At 45.3% G+C, this 15393-nt stretch overlaps 1 protein-coding gene across 1 annotated transcript in view; it reads left to right on the forward strand.

Moving 5' to 3' along the window:
* Positions 1 to 15393, forward strand: part of TUBD1 (tubulin, delta 1) — a 32854-nt gene that overhangs the window by 10325 nt on the left and 7136 nt on the right. Inside the window, exons 5-7 of the mRNA XM_011979168.1 lie at positions 1471 to 1702; positions 5195 to 5359; positions 12836 to 12989. Of these exons, the coding sequence (XP_011834558.1) occupies positions 1471 to 1702; positions 5195 to 5359; positions 12836 to 12989 (551 nt within the window). The remainder of the gene's footprint in view (positions 1 to 1470; positions 1703 to 5194; positions 5360 to 12835; positions 12990 to 15393) is intronic.

A 15393-nucleotide genomic window follows, 5' to 3' on the forward strand; every position in this document is an offset into this window, starting at 1 on the left:
CCTGGGCGACAGAGCGAGACTCTGTCTCAAAAAAAAAAAAAAAAAGATTCTTTTTTCAGAGAATGGCCAGGCCGAGGAGCTCATGTCTGTAATCCCAGCACTTTGGGAGGCTAAGGTGGGCAGATCATTTGAGGCCAGGAGTTCGAGACCAGCCTGGCCAACATGGCGAAACCCCGTCTCTACTACAAATACAAAACTTAGCCAGGCATTTTGGCTCCTGCCTATTGTCCCAGCTACTCGAGAGGCTGAGGCAGGAGAATTACTTGAACCTGTGAAGCGGAGGTTGCATTGAGCCAAAATCATGTCACTGCACTCCAGCCTGGGCAACAGAGCAAGACTTTGTCTCAAATAAAAAGTCAGAGAAGGTGATTGTGCTGCTTCTCTCAGGAACTGATTCCTGAGAATGTCTCTCTTATTCCAGTATATAAAGCAGACACCTTGACCTCATGTTGGGATTCATGGTGCCATTGCCACCTTCAAGTAATTTTTATTTCTTCACATTGGGAGAAAATGTCTTTTTTTTTTGAAACAGAGTTTTGCTCTTATTGCCCAGGCTGGAGTGCAGTAGCGCGATCTCGGCTCACCGCAACCTCCGCCTCCCCAGTTCAAGCGATTCTCCTGCATCAGCCTCCCAAGTAGCTGGGATTACAGGTGCCCGCCACCACACCCGGCTAATTTTGTCTTTTTAGTAGAGACGAGGGTTTTCAATGTTAGTCAGGCTGGTCTCGAACTCTCGATGTCAGGTGATCCACCCACCTCAGCCTCCCAAAGTGCTGGGATTACAGGTGTGAGCCACTGCGCCTGGCTTGAAAATTTCTATATAAGCCAATTTCCTGTTGATCAACCTAGTTGAAGAAACAAATCAGGCGACACAAGTCACTACAAGAAATGAAGTAGGAAATAAGTATGAAAATAATGGCCAATTTTTGTTGTGCCCATAAAAGGCCTTGTTCTAAGTGTTTAACTTGCATTGTGTCATTAATCCTTACAGTTCTAGGAAGCCATTAGAAATGAGGAAACTGGCTGGGCACAGTGGCTCATGCCTATAATCCCAGCACTTTAGGAGGACAAGGCAGGTAGATCACTTGAGGCCAGGAGTTTGAGACCAGCCTGGCCAACATGGTGAAACACTGTCTCTACTAAAAACACAAAAATTAGCTGGGCATGGTGGCACAAGCCTGTAATTCCAGCTGCTCAGGGGGCTAAGACACAAGAATCTCGAACCGGGAGGCCGAGGTTGCAGTGAGCAGAGATGGTGCCACTGTACTCCAGCCTGGGTGACAGAGCGAGTCTCTGTCTCAAAAAAAAAAAAGGGAAACCGAGCATAGAGAGATTAAAAAACTTGTCCAAGATCATACAGCTAGAAAGTGACAGAGCCCGGATTTGAACCCAGCCAGGATGCCTTGAGAATCTGTAATCTTAACCATTATTCTCTCCTACCTTTCTTTTTTCTGACCTTTTCCTCTCCAGGTTATTGTTCAAAACTACAACTCCATTTTGACACTTTCTCACTTGTACCGATCTTCAGACGCCCTCCTTGTTCATGAGAATGATGCCGTCCATAAGATCTGTGCAAAACTGATGAATATCAAGCAGATATCCTTTAGTGATATCAATCAAGTCCTCGCACATCAGCTGGGAAGTGTGTTCCAGCCTACTTATTCTGCAGAAAGCTCATTTCACTACAGACGAAATCCACTAGGTATTTGTCCCTCTATATGTTAATTATAGGAAAGCCTTATGTTCTGAAAGCTTCAAAGTTTATTCTTTCTGTCTCCTCTACCTGAAGATACACTTAAGTCTTGCTTATCTCAAAACCCTTTCTTCACATCTGCTTAGTTCTCTGAACTGTCTTATTGAAAAACTGAGAAGTTGCTAAAGGGCAATGGGTATCCACTGCTCTTCTTCAGGATTCTTTCTCTCTCTTTCTTTTCTTAATAGAAACCACATTGAGATATAACTCACCTAGCATGCAATTCACCCATTTAAAGTGTACAAGTCAGTGATTTTTCTTTTTTTTTTTTGAGACAGAGTCTCGCTGTGTTGCCCAGGCTGGAGTGCAGTGGTGCAATCTTGACTCACTGCAACCTCCGCCTCCTGGGTTCAAGCAATTTTCCTATCTTAGCCTCCTGAGTAGCTGGGACTACACTACAGGCACATGCTACCATGCCCAACTGATTTTTGTAGTTTTAGTAGAGACGGAGTTTCACCATATTGGCCAGGCTGGTCTCGAATTCCTGATCTCAAATAATCCGCCCGTCTCGGCCTCCCAAAGTGCTAGGATTACAGGCGTGAGCCACTGCACCCAGCCCTAGCCTTTTCCTAAGTACGGCAGCCAGACTGAACTCTGGCTTTGCAGTTTTTAAAAGCGTAAGTCAGATCCTGTTGCTCCCCTTTTCAGAACCTTCCTGAGGTTTCCCGTCTCATCCAGAGTTGTCAATGTGGGCGTCACCATAGTGTGTGGAGATTGGGAATTCAAAGAGGTCTGAGTCTGCCATGTGGCGTGACTTTCCATAGTTGTGCTCTGACAGAAGGTGAGGAGTGGGGTTGGCCCAAGACTGGGATTTTGCCAGAAAGAGGAAGACTGATTGAAAGGCAGGCACTCCATGGATTAAGGTCTCAAGGAGGTTTAAGAATGGGTAAGGTGGCCAGGCGGGGTGGCTCACGCCTGTATCCCAGCACGTTGGGAGGCTGAGGTGGGTGGATCACCTGAGGTCAGAAGTTTGAGACCAGCCTGGCCAACATGTTGAAACCCTGGCTCTACAAAACATACAAAAATTAGCCAGGTGTGGTGGTGGGTACCTATAATGCCAGCTACTCAGAAGACTGAGGCAGGAGAATCTCTTGAACCCGGGAGGCAGAGGTTGCAGTCAGCTGAGATTGCACCACTATACTCCAGCCTGGGCGACAGAGCAAGACTCTGTTTAAAAAAAAAAAAACACACACACACACACACACACAATGGTTAAGGTAAGAGTAGCTGAACAAGAAAGCTGGAAGGGAGAGCAGATTGCAACAATTAATAATTCATGCATTGGCTGGGCACCATGGCTCACTTCTGTAATCCCAGTGCTTTAGGAGGCCAGGGTGGGAAGATCACTTGAGGCCAGGAGTTCGAAGCCAGCCTGGGCAGTGTAGCAAGACCTTATCTCTACTAAGAATTTAAAAAGTGGCCGGGTATGGTGGCTCATGCCTGTAATCCCAAAACTTTGGGAGGCCAAGACGGGCAGATCACCTGAGGTTGGGAGTCAAAAATAAAAAATTAGCTGAGTGTAGTGGCACATGCCTGTAATCCCAGCTACTTGGGAGGCTGAGGCAGGAGAATTGCTTGAACCTGGGAGGGGGAGGTTGCAGTGAGCCAAGATCACGCCACTGCACTCCAGCCTGAGCAATAAGAGCGAAACTCCGTTCCCCCAACAAAAAAAAAACAGGCATTGTGGTGCGCACCTGTAATCTCAGCTACTAGGGAAGCTGAGATGGGGCTGTCACTTAAGCCCAGGAGTTCGAGGAGTTCGAGGTTGCAGAGCTTTGATTGTGCCACTGCACTCCAGTCTGGACAACAGAACAAAACACTGTCTAAAAAGAAAAAAAAAGAATTCATGCCATAGTGCTCAGGAATTATTTTCTGACTACTGTATATTTACTTGTGCTATGCAGTAGAATTCAACTGTAGGTATTTTACAGAAAAGAATTCTACATTTAGAGGACATTCCATTCGCACAAGCCTACCTGTGTAGCATCTTATAGATGTTTGTGTCAAAATTTGTTCTTTCTTTAGGATGTATATTATGAGTTTGTACTCAATGGTATAAAGTTTGTTTCATATTATGGTAATATATTTTTCCCTATCCTCAAGGTATTTTCTATAAATATATGAGACAGCTGTGAATGTAAAGGAAATTAGCCTTTCTCCTTAATTCTATTTCATCGTAAATACAAGTTTCTAAAGATAGGCACATTCCTGTCTTAAGGAATATCTAATCTCGTCTTCTTTCCAAATAGAGTTTCATGTTAACTTTTGGTTTTTTTTGAGACAGAGTCTCGCTTTGTCCCCCAGCCTGGAGCGCGATGCACTGCAGCCTTCGCCTCCCAGGTTCAAGCGATTCTCCTGCTTCAGCCTCCCGAGTAGCTGGGATTACAGGTGCCCGCCACCATGCCTGGCTAATTTTCATATTTTTAGTAGAAACGGTGTTTCACCATGTCGGCCAGGCTGCCCTTAAACTCCTGACCTCATGATCTGCCCACCTCAGTCTCCAAAAGTGCTGGGATTACAGGCGTGAGCCACCACACCTGGCTCATATTAACTTTCATATTAACAGGTTTTGATTATCACCTAACCAGATACAATATGTAAAAATCTTGAACCAGGCGCAGTGGCTCATGTCTGTAATCCCAGCACTTTGGGAGGCCGAGGCGGGTGGATCACCTGAGGTCAGGAGTTCAAGAACAGCCCAGCCAACATGGTGAAACCCTGTCCCTACTAAAAAAAAAAAAAAAAAACTAGTAATATTCCTAAAAGAATATTTAGTGGGGTGGGTGCAGTGGCTCACATCTGTAATCCCGGCACTTTGGGAGGCCGAGGCAAGTGGATCACGAGATCAGGGGATCGAGACCATTCTGGCCACCATGGTGAAACCCCATCTCTACTAAAGTACAAAAAATTAGCTGGGCGTGGTGGCGGGTGCCTGTAGTCCCAGCTACTCAGGAGGCTGAGGCAGGAGAATGGCGTGAACCCAGGAGGCGGAGGTTGCAGTGAGCTGAGATCACGCCACTGCACTCCAGCCTGGCGACAGAATAAGACTCCGTCTCAAAAAAAAGAAAGAATAGAACAATATTTAGTGAACATAGAATGACAGGAAAAGCGTATCAATTCTCATGTTTACTTTGTTTTCCTGGAGTTTACCTAAATATTTCATTCACATTTACAGTTATTCAGCTTCTAAATTGTAGTTTGCTTTTTGGCAAAGTGTATTTTCTCGCTCATGCTCAAGTCGGTGCTAAAATGAAGCAAAGAGGTGGTGTGTAATAGACATTGTCTCTGAAATTGTATTCATATTAAAGATTAAATAATTCTGGTCTAAGAAGAGAAAAAAACATTTGGCCCAGAAAACCTTCAAATCATGGTTTTATGTAGACCATTGGCAACAATGTGGAATAAAAAAAAATTAGTTCAGATATTTTTTTTTCTTTACAGGAGACTTAATGGAGCATTTAGTTCCCCATCCTGAATTCAAGATGCTGAGTATTCGTAACGTGCCTCACATGTCTGAGAATTCATTGGCATACAGCACATTTACTTGGGCTGGCCTGCTCAAGCATTTGAGACAGATGCTCATTTCTAATGCAAAGATGGAGGAAGGTAAAGAGTAGTCCAAAATATGCAGCCCACAAACTGGAAAAAGTGTCCGTCCTGGAGTCTCTATATTGAGACTGTCTACTGGCTTGGAGTAGTTGAGATAATGGACCTTTTTTCCGGCTAGGGAGACTCCGGCAGAAACTCACCAGGGCATCCTAGGAGGGTTTCTTAATCACTTCACAGTTTCATTACCAAAAGACATTTCAAATGAGTGCCAGATTTTTTTTTTTTAATCAAAGTAATGAACATAGTTTTAAAAATCAAGTAGCCAAAACTCACTTAAATATATACTTAAATCCATACATTGCACTGTATTTAAAGTATATCTTACTTTTTTTTTTTTTTTTGAGACTGAGTCTCGCTCTGTCACCCAGGCTGTAGTGCAGTGGCGCCATCTTGGCTCACTGCAACCTCCACCTCCCGAGTTCACGCCATTCTCCTGCCTCAGCCTCCCGAGTAGCTGGGACTACAGGCGTCCGCCACTGCACCCAGCTAATTTTTTATATTTTTAGTAGAGACGGGGTTTCACCATCTTAGCCAGGATGGTCTCAATCTCCTGACCTCGTGATCCGCCCATCTCAGCCTCCCGGAGTGCTAGGATTACAGGCGTGAGCCACCGCGCCTGGCCAATTATATCTCAGTTTTTTAAAAGGTCAAGTAATGGGCCAGGTATGGTGGCTCATACCTGTAATCTTAGCACTTTGGGAGGCCAAGGCAGGAGAAGCGCTTGAGCCCAGGAGTTCGAGACCAGCCTGGGCAACATGGCAAAACCCCTCTACAAGAAATATAAAAAGTTATCTGGACATGGTGACATGGGCCTGTATTCCCAGCAACTTGGGAGACTGAGGTGGGAGAATCACCTGAGCCCAGGAGGTCAAGGCTGCAGTGAGCTGTGATCACACCACTGCACTTCAGCCTGGGTGACAGTGAGACCCTTTCTCAGAAAAAAAAAAGAAAAAGAAAAAAGTTAAGTAATGTCTGGTATGATTTTATGACAAGGAAAACAGCAATCCTACACCTCCCCATTATACAGATGAAACTACTTTCAACGTTTTTAGCTATTTCATCTAGAATTTTCCTCCACAGTTATAAATGTTTTACTTATGTTGTTATCTCTTGCATTCCTAGTGTGAAAATTGAGAATTGGGCTGGGCATGGTAGCTAATGCCTGTAATCCCAGCACTTTGGGAGGCCGAGGTGGTGGATCACCTGAGGTCAGGAGTTCAAGACCAGCCTGGCCAACATGGTGAAACCCCTTCTCTACTAAAAATACAAAAAAAATTAGCCAGGCATAGTGGCAGGCACCCGTAATCCCAGCTACTTAGGAAGTTGAGGCAGGAGAATTGCTTGAACCTGGGAGGCAGAGGTTGCAGTGAGCCGAGATAGTGCCACTGCATTCCAGCCTGGATGATAAGAGTGAAATTGCATCTCAAAAAAAAAAAGAAAATTGAGAATTGAATCATCTTACACTCCCTCTACACACACACATACACACACACATTCCCACATTCATATATATATATATATACTGACACGTATGTGCACACTCACACACACTCATATTTACCTTCATCCTTTCTCCTAACATACTTGGGAGTTAGATCAGTTTTCAATGTTTGTATTACTTTTGCTGTGTAAATATTAATTCATAGTAGAGCCTTGTACTGTGTACATAGATTATATTTTTTTGTGTGTACAATTTATTTTTCCCTCCTGGAGTTGTTAATCATTGTATTTATTTGGTTGATATTCCCTGTACCTATCACCAATTTATCCTCAAACTTTTCTGTAAAAAATGAATCCCTTCTCAGATGTGGTGGCTCACTCCTGTAAGCTCAGCACTTTGGGAGGCTGAGGCAGGAGGATCGCTTGAGGCCAGGAGTTCAAAACCAGCTTGAGCAACAAAGCAAGACCCCATCTCTAAAAAAGTAATTTAAAAAAAATTAGCTGGCCCATCACGGTGGCTCACGTTTGTTATCCCAGCACTTTGGGAGGCCGAGGCTGACAAGGTCAGGAGATCAAGACCATCCTGGCTAATATGGATGTAGTAGAAACCCCATCTCTACTAAAAATACAAAAAATCAGTCAGGCATGATAGCACACACCTGTAATCCCAGCTACCCAGGAGCTGAGGCAGGAGAATCTCTTGAACCCGGGAGGCAGAGTTTGCAGTGAGCTGAGATAGCACCCCCGCTCTCCAGCCTGGGCAACAGAGCGAGACTCTGTCTCAAAAAAAAAAAAAAAATTAGCTGGGCATAGTGGTATGCACCGTCCTCGCTACTTGGGACGGTGGGGCAGGAGAATCCCTTCAACCAAGGGGTTTGAGTTTAAAATGAGCCATGATCATGCCACTGCACTCCAGTCTGGGCAACAGAGCAAAACCCTGTCTCAAAAACAACAAAAGAAAGAACTCTTTATCAATATTTTTAAACCCATCAGGTAATCGATTACTTGCATTATCTGCTTAGAGACATCCTTCTGGAAGGCCTTTATCTTCCCATTCCATTCTGGACTTACTGCTGTCCAGGCTTGATAAGCAGCCAGCTCTGGCATCTCTGCTTGCCTCATCCTGATTTATATCTGTACCTCCTAGATTTCAAATCTGCTTTCTTGATTTATTCCCTCATATTGATGGACCATACCTTTCAGGAGCTCCCTAAGAAAGAGTACAAGGAAAGTAAAGTGTTTGAGGCTACAAATATATTCTGGCTGGGCGCAGTGGCTCACATCTGTAATTCCAGCACTTTGGGAGGCCAAGGCAGGCGGATCATGAAGTCAGGAGATCGAGACCATCCTGGCTAACACAGTGAAACCCTGTCTCTACTAAAAATACAAAAAAAAATTAGCCGGGCATGGTGGCGGGCGTCTATGGTCCCAGCTACTCAGGAGGCTAAGGCAGGAGAATCACTTGAACCTGGGAGGTGGAGGGAGGTTGCAGTGAGTCAAGATCGCGCCACTGCACTCCAGCCTTGGCGACAGAGTGAGACCCTGTCTCAAAAATAAATAAATAAAAATAAATAAATATCATCATTCTGTTCTGCCATTGCATTTGAATGATAGTTTGGCCAGGGATAGGATTCTAGGTTGGGAATCATTTTCTTTTCGCTGAGTATTTCGAAGGCATTGCTCTATCATCTTCTCACTTGCAGCGTTGCTGTTGGGAAGTCTCATGTTGTTCTGATTTCCAATCCTATTTTGTTATCTCTTGAAGCTTTTAGGATTTTCTCTTTGTCCCCAGTATTCTGAACGTACTTGACATGGGTCTTTGGTTTATCTCAATAGAAGGTAAGTTTTTATCTACTTGGTTTACTGTTGCATCTTTGGAGCCTGGAACAGTAAACACTCAGTGATTATTTGCTGAGTTAATTGCTCTGAGCACTGAATGGACCCTTATGGACATTGCAGACTTGTGTGGGTTTCACAGTAAGGCGATCTGCCTGGCCATTTTGTTGTTGGGCTTTGAAATACCATATTCAGCGTATCTTATCTCTTGATCAGTTGCTTCCTCATCCATCTCTTTCCTGAACGCATGATAAGCCTGGCTGCCAGCCTCTTCAGAGCTGGACGGGGAAGACATGGACTGTCAAGCTTTCCTGCGAAAGCTTCTACTTTGTGACCTGGGTTTCCAAAGATTCTCTACAGGGCTGTGCCTGGTGTCACTGAGGCCAGAGCCTCCCAGGTTTAACCTTTTCACAGCAGAAACCTCCTTCTAGGGTAGAGGAGCACATTCCCGCTGCCGCAGGGAGTGGGGAAGGGGCTCTCACTGCCTCTCAAACAGATTTTTAGTTAATCCTCCTGTTTTTTTTCCCACTTCGATTTTCTTTTTTCTTTTTTCTTTCTTTTTTTTTTTTTTTAGATGGAGTTGCACTCTGTCACCCAGGCTGGAGTGCAGTGGCCTCATCTTGGCTCACTGCAACCTCCACCTCCCGGGTTCAGGTGATCCTCCCACCTTAGCCTTCCAAGTAGCTGGGACTACCAGTGTACCAATGTGTACCGCCACACCTAGCTAATTTTTGTATTTTTAGTAGAGATGGGGTTTTATCATGTCAGCCAGGCTGGTCTCAAACTCCTGACCTCAAGCGATCCGCCTGCCTCAAATTCCCAAAGTGCTGGAATTACAGACGTAAGCCACCGTACCCAGCCTTTTTTCCACTGTGAAAAGCGTCTGGTCTACTTCCAGGACCTCAACTGTGGGCAAACTTTTTAGCTTTTTCTTGTTGTGCAGTCAGTAACCAGTAGTTCATTTGCTCTCCAGCTTCCAAAATTTTGTTGCTGTTATATTCTCTCCTGTTCCCTTTTTTTCTTGTTTATGGTTATCCTTTTATTGATTAAGCAGGATCTGAGGAGAGAGTGGCAGGAAACTGACATGTTCAGTCTGTCATGTGTAACTAGAAATCACTACTAGGTGTTAATAGCGTACATTATACCACAGATTAAAATAAGTTAGGTTTTTATACTATCAGAGTAGATTTTCTCAACATTTATTTGTAATATCTTACGGATTTTAGATTATAGTGCCAGAGGTTTGGAGGCAAGCAAAAAGTTTACATGTAAAAATAGTGCTTCCTGAATTTTTTGGCCACAGTACCTGTTTTTCTAGCTATACCTGTTAATACGGTAAGGAACACAATGTTCCTTAGAGTCCTGTGAGACGTGCTGCTCTGAGCTCTCTTAGGTCAATAAACCACAGTTTGCTGAGTTCCCATGTGGAACTTTAGGGTGTCAACATTTTTTCTTTCTCTTTTTTTTTTTTTGGCGGGGGGGATGGAGTCTCGCTCTGTCACCCAGGCTGGAGTGCAGTGGCTCTCAGCTCACTACAGCCTCCGCCTCCCGGTTGAAGCGATTCTTTTGCCTCAGCATCCTAAATAGATGGGACTACAGGTGCGCACCACCATGCCCGTCTAATTTTTGTATTTTTTTAGTAGAGACGGGGTTTCACCATATTGGCCAGGGTGGTCTTAAACTGACCTCGTGATTCGCCCGCCTTGGCCTCCCAAAGTGCTGGGATTATAGGCATGAGCCACCGCGCCCGGCCGGGTGTCAACATTTTTTCACAGTTGTATAGTTTGAACATATAAATGTTTTCATACGCGTGTATGAATAGTATATGAATAAAAATATATATGGCATAAGCCTGGTTGAAGGATCTAGTTTTATAACTCTTCATATATTCTCTGCTCTGTGGGAAGATTTTGTGCGTTTTGTTTTTGAGACAGGTTTCACTCTCACCTAGGCTAGAGTGTAGTGGTGCAATCATAGCTCAGTGCGGCCTCAAACTCCTGGGCTCAAGTGATCCCCCGTTGCAGCTTCCTGTAGCTAGGACTACAGGTGTGTACCACCATAAGTGACTAATTTTGTTATTTATTTATTTTTTTTTTTGAAATGGAGTCTCACTCTATCGCCAGGCTGGAGTGCAGTGGCACAATCTTGGCTCACTGCAACCTCCGCCTCCCGAGTTCAAACGATTCCCCAGCCTCAGCCTCCTGAATAGCTGGGACTACAGGCATGTACCACCTCGCCCAGCTAATTTTTGTATTTTTAGTAAAGACAAGGTTTCACCATGTTGGCCAGGATGGTCTCGATCTCTTGACCTCGTGATCTGCCCACCTCGGCCTTCCAAAGAGCTGGGATTACAGGCATGAGCCACCACACCCAGCCTAATTTTGTTATTTCTTTTATTTTTGGAGAGTTGGGGGTCTCACTATGTTGCCCAGGCTAGTCTTGAACCCTTGGTTTCAAGTGATCCTTCCACCTCAGCCTCTCAAAGTGCTGGGATTACAGGCATGAGCCTCCATGCCTGGCCTCTATGTAAAGATTTACCCCATTTCTATCACCATCACTATCTGTTTCTACATGTTCTACCTTTAGGGAGAATGTGTGATCCAGGAAGGAGCAAGGCAGAAGTTAATGCGCCCCCCCCCCCTTTTTTTTTTTTGAGACAGAGTCTTGCTCTGTCGCCCAGGGTGGAGTGCAGTGGCATGATCTTGGCTCAGTGCAGCCTCTGCCTCCCGGGTTCAAATGATTCTCCTGCCTCAGCCTCCCAAGTAGCTAAGATTACAGGCGCCTGCCACCACGCCCAGCTAAATTTTTTTTGTATTTTTAGTGGAGATGGGGTTTCACCATGTTGGCCAGGCTGGTCTTGAACTCCTCACCTCAAGTGATCCGCCTGCCTCAGCCTCCCAAAGTGCTAAGATTACAGGCGTGAGCCACCATGCCTGGCCTTGAAGTTAATGCCTTTCGTGACCTAGCTTTGGAAGTTATTTCTGCAACATCCTTTTGGTTAAGGTCAGCCCTCTCCAGTGTGAGAGCATACTCCCCCAGGGCTTGAATACCAGGAAGCGAAGATGATTGGGATCATGTTGGAGGCTGACTGCTGTTCTCTGCGCTGTCCCTAAGTCATGTCCTCCCACATGCACGGTACATTCTTCCCATCCCAAGGCCCCCAATAGTTACATACCATTAGCACATTGGTCCAAAATCTTATCCTCCAAAAGCAGCATGGATTTATACTCCTCAAGTGAGACTTCTCGCACTGTCACCCAGGCTGGAGTGCAGTGGCACGATCACGGCTCTCTGTAGCCTCGACCTCCTGGGCTTAGGCAATTCTCCCCACTCAGTTTCTCCGGTAGCTGGAACTATAGGTGCATGCCACAGATGCCAGACTAATTTTTGTATTTTTTTTTAGAAGAGGAGACCACTATTTTGTCCAGGCTGGTCTTGAACTCCTGGGCTCAAGAGATCCTCCCACCATAGCGCAACAAAGTGCTAGGATTACAGGCATGAGCCATCACACCCATCCTAAGATATCTTGTACTCAAAGATAGCCCTTTGAGTACAATTTTTTGCCCCAACAGACTCTAGTGGAATAGGCATAGGAGAATTGATAGACCCTCCCTTTTAGACAGGAAAAATAATGCCTATAGTCCTAGATACATGGGAGGACAAGGCGGGAGGATCATTGGAGCCCCGGAGTTTGAGGCTGCAGTGAGCTATGATCACACATGTGAATAGCCACTGCACTCCAGCCTGGGTGGCATAACGAGACCCTGTCCAAAAAAAACTAACATACACATTCCACAAGACCATTTTCCTCCTTTCGTTCAGAGCCGTTTATAAAATCTCTTGCTTTTGGGCTGGGTGCAGTGACTCACGCCTGTAATCCCAGCACTTTGGGAGGCTGAGGCAGGCGGATCATTTGAGGTCAGGAGTTCGAGACCAGCCTGGCCAACATGGTGAAACCCCGTCTCTACTAAAAATGCAAAAAAAATTAGCTGGGTGTGATGGCACACACCTTTAATCCTGTCTACCCAGCTACTGGGGGAGACTGAGGCAGGAGAATCGCTTGAACCCGGGAGATGGAGGTTGCAGTGAGCCAAGATCACGCCACTTCACTTCAGCCTAGGCAACAGAGTGAGACTCCATCTCAGAAAACTAAGTAAATAAAATAAAATCTCTTGCTTTTTTTTTTTCTTTTGGTAGGTATTGATTGGCATGTGCGGCCTTCTTTATCAGGACCTTCTTCTCTTGGTAAAATGTCTCTCAACAAGGACCTGCATTTTAACACTTCCATTGCTAACTTGGTCATTCTTCGTGGGAAAGATGTGCAAAGTGCAGATGTGGGTAAGAAATTCAGGTGAAAATTAAGATTTACATTTTGCACATGTACATGCTATATGGTACAAATGGTTTTTTAAAAGTCCCTGTATTCTTGGAGAAAGGAAAGTAATAACTATGTGTTTTAGTGGCAAAATTTGACCATGGTATCAGTTAGTATGTGACTAGACACCAATATAGAAGTGGTTTAAACAAGATAAAAGTATAACTCCTTTAGCCGGGTGTGGTAGCACATGCATATAGTCCCAGTTACTTGGGAGGCTGAGGCAGAAGGATAGCTTGAACCTAGGAGGTCAAGGCTCCAGTGAGCCATCATTGTGGCACTGCCCTCCAGCCTAAGCAACAGAGCAAGACCCTGTCTCTATTTTAAAAAAAAGAATTGTATTCTGAACATCTGCCTGCCCTGTCACCCTTACTTTCCCATCTGGCTGCCTCCTTATAGAAATGAGCAGAGAAGGACCTGCCTCCTTTCCTGTTTTGTTTTTTTGTTTTTTGTTTTTTGTTTTTTTTTGAGATGGGGCTCACTCTGTTGCCCAGGCTGGAGTGCAGTGGTGTGATCTCGGCTCCCTGCAACCTCCGCCTCCCAAGTTCAAGCAGTTCTACTGCCTCAGCCTCCTGAGTAGCTGAGATTACAAGTGTGCGCCACCACGCCTGGCTAATTTTTGTATTTTTACTAGAGACGGGGTTTCTCCATGTTGGCCTGACTGGTCTCAAACTCCTGACCTCAGGTGATCCGCCCACCTCGGCCTCCCAAAGTGTTGGGATTATAGGCTTGAGCCACTGTGCCTGGCCAGGCATGCCTCCTTTTCTGAAAGTCCCATATCACACTCGAATTTCTGTCCCATTGACTGGGACTGAGTTCTGGGCCACGCCTCACTGCAATTTCAGTTAAAGTTTAGGGGAATTGATACTAAGGAAGAAGGGGTGAACAGGAATTGCTAAGGAGCAGGAATTGCTGGACAACCAGTTGTATCTGTGACAAGCATTTTGTTAGAAATTTTTCAGGAAGTTGAAAGAGCATTATTCTTTCTGTGTGTGTGTGACACAGAGTCTCATTCTGTCACCCAGGCTGGAGTGCCGTAGTGCAATCTCAGCTCACTGCAACCTCTGCCTCAGCCTCCCAAGTAGCTGGGATTACAGGCGTGCGCCACCACGCCTGCTTGATTTTTGTATTTTTAGTACAGATGGGGTTTGACCATATTGACCAGGCTGGTCTCAAACTCCAGACCTCAAGTGATCCATCCGCCTCGGCCTCCCATAGTGCTGGGATTACAGGTGTGAGCCACTGTGCCTGGCTGAAAGGGCGTTATTCTTATTAGCTTTGTTTTTCTATGGCGATTTTCTGGGTTCATTTTATCATGACTTCAGCAAGTATCATGTTTGCTACTTCTTGTTGTGATACAAAGAAAACCAAGGCCTAGCATAGTGGCACGTATGTGTAATCCCAGCACTTTGGCAGGCTAAGTCAGGAGGATCGCTTGAGGCTAGGAGTTCGAAACCAGCCTGGATAGCATAGCGAGACCCCATCTCTACAAAGAATTTTAAACTTTAGCCAAGTATAGTGGTGCACACCTGTAGTCCCAACTACTAGGGAGACTGAGGCAGGAGGATCACTTGAACCCAGGAGTTTGAGGCTGCAGTGACCAATGACGGTGGTGCCACTGCACTCCAGCCTGGGTGACAGAGTGAGACCCATTATCAAAAAGAAAAAGGAAAACTGAACAATCTAGACCTTGTAATGTCCCTCAGGGAAAGAACAAATAATAGTATAAAATAGGGCCAGGCACAGTGGCTCTCACCTGTAATCCCAGCACTTTGGCAGAGGTGGGATGATTGCTTGGGCCCAGAAGTTTGAGACCAGCTTGGGCAACATAGTGAAATGCCATCTCTACAAAAAATAAAAATATTAGGTGTGGTGGCATGGGCCTGTAGTCCCAGCTACTTGGGAGGCTGAGGTGGGAGGATCACTTAAGGGCAGGAGGTGAAGGCTGCAGTGAGAGCTGTGATAGTGCCTCTGCACACCAGCCTGGTGACAGACTAAGATCCTGTCTCAAAAAAAAAAAAAAAATTAGCATTATATTACTTTTGGATAAATCGTCCATATTCATTGTATAGAAAAAAAAAGGGGGCCAGTGCAGTGGCTCATCCCTATAATCCTAGCACTTTGAGAGGCTGAGGCAGGTGGATCACTTGAGGCCAGGAGTTCGAGACCAGCCTGGCCAACATGGTGAAACCCCATCTCTACAAAAAGTACAAAAATTAGCTGGGCATGGTAGCAGGCACCTGTAATCCCAGCTACTTAGGAGGCTAAGGCGGGAGGATTGCTTGAGCCCAGGAAGTAGAGGTTGCAGTGAGCCAACATCATGTCATTGCACCCCAGCCTGGGCAACAGAGTGAGACCCTGTCTCAAAAAAAAAAAAAAA

This window comes from Mandrillus leucophaeus, unplaced genomic scaffold (assembly GCF_000951045.1).
Source record: "Mandrillus leucophaeus isolate KB7577 unplaced genomic scaffold, Mleu.le_1.0 Scaffold20, whole genome shotgun sequence".
NCBI lineage: Eukaryota > Metazoa > Chordata > Mammalia > Primates > Cercopithecidae > Mandrillus > Mandrillus leucophaeus.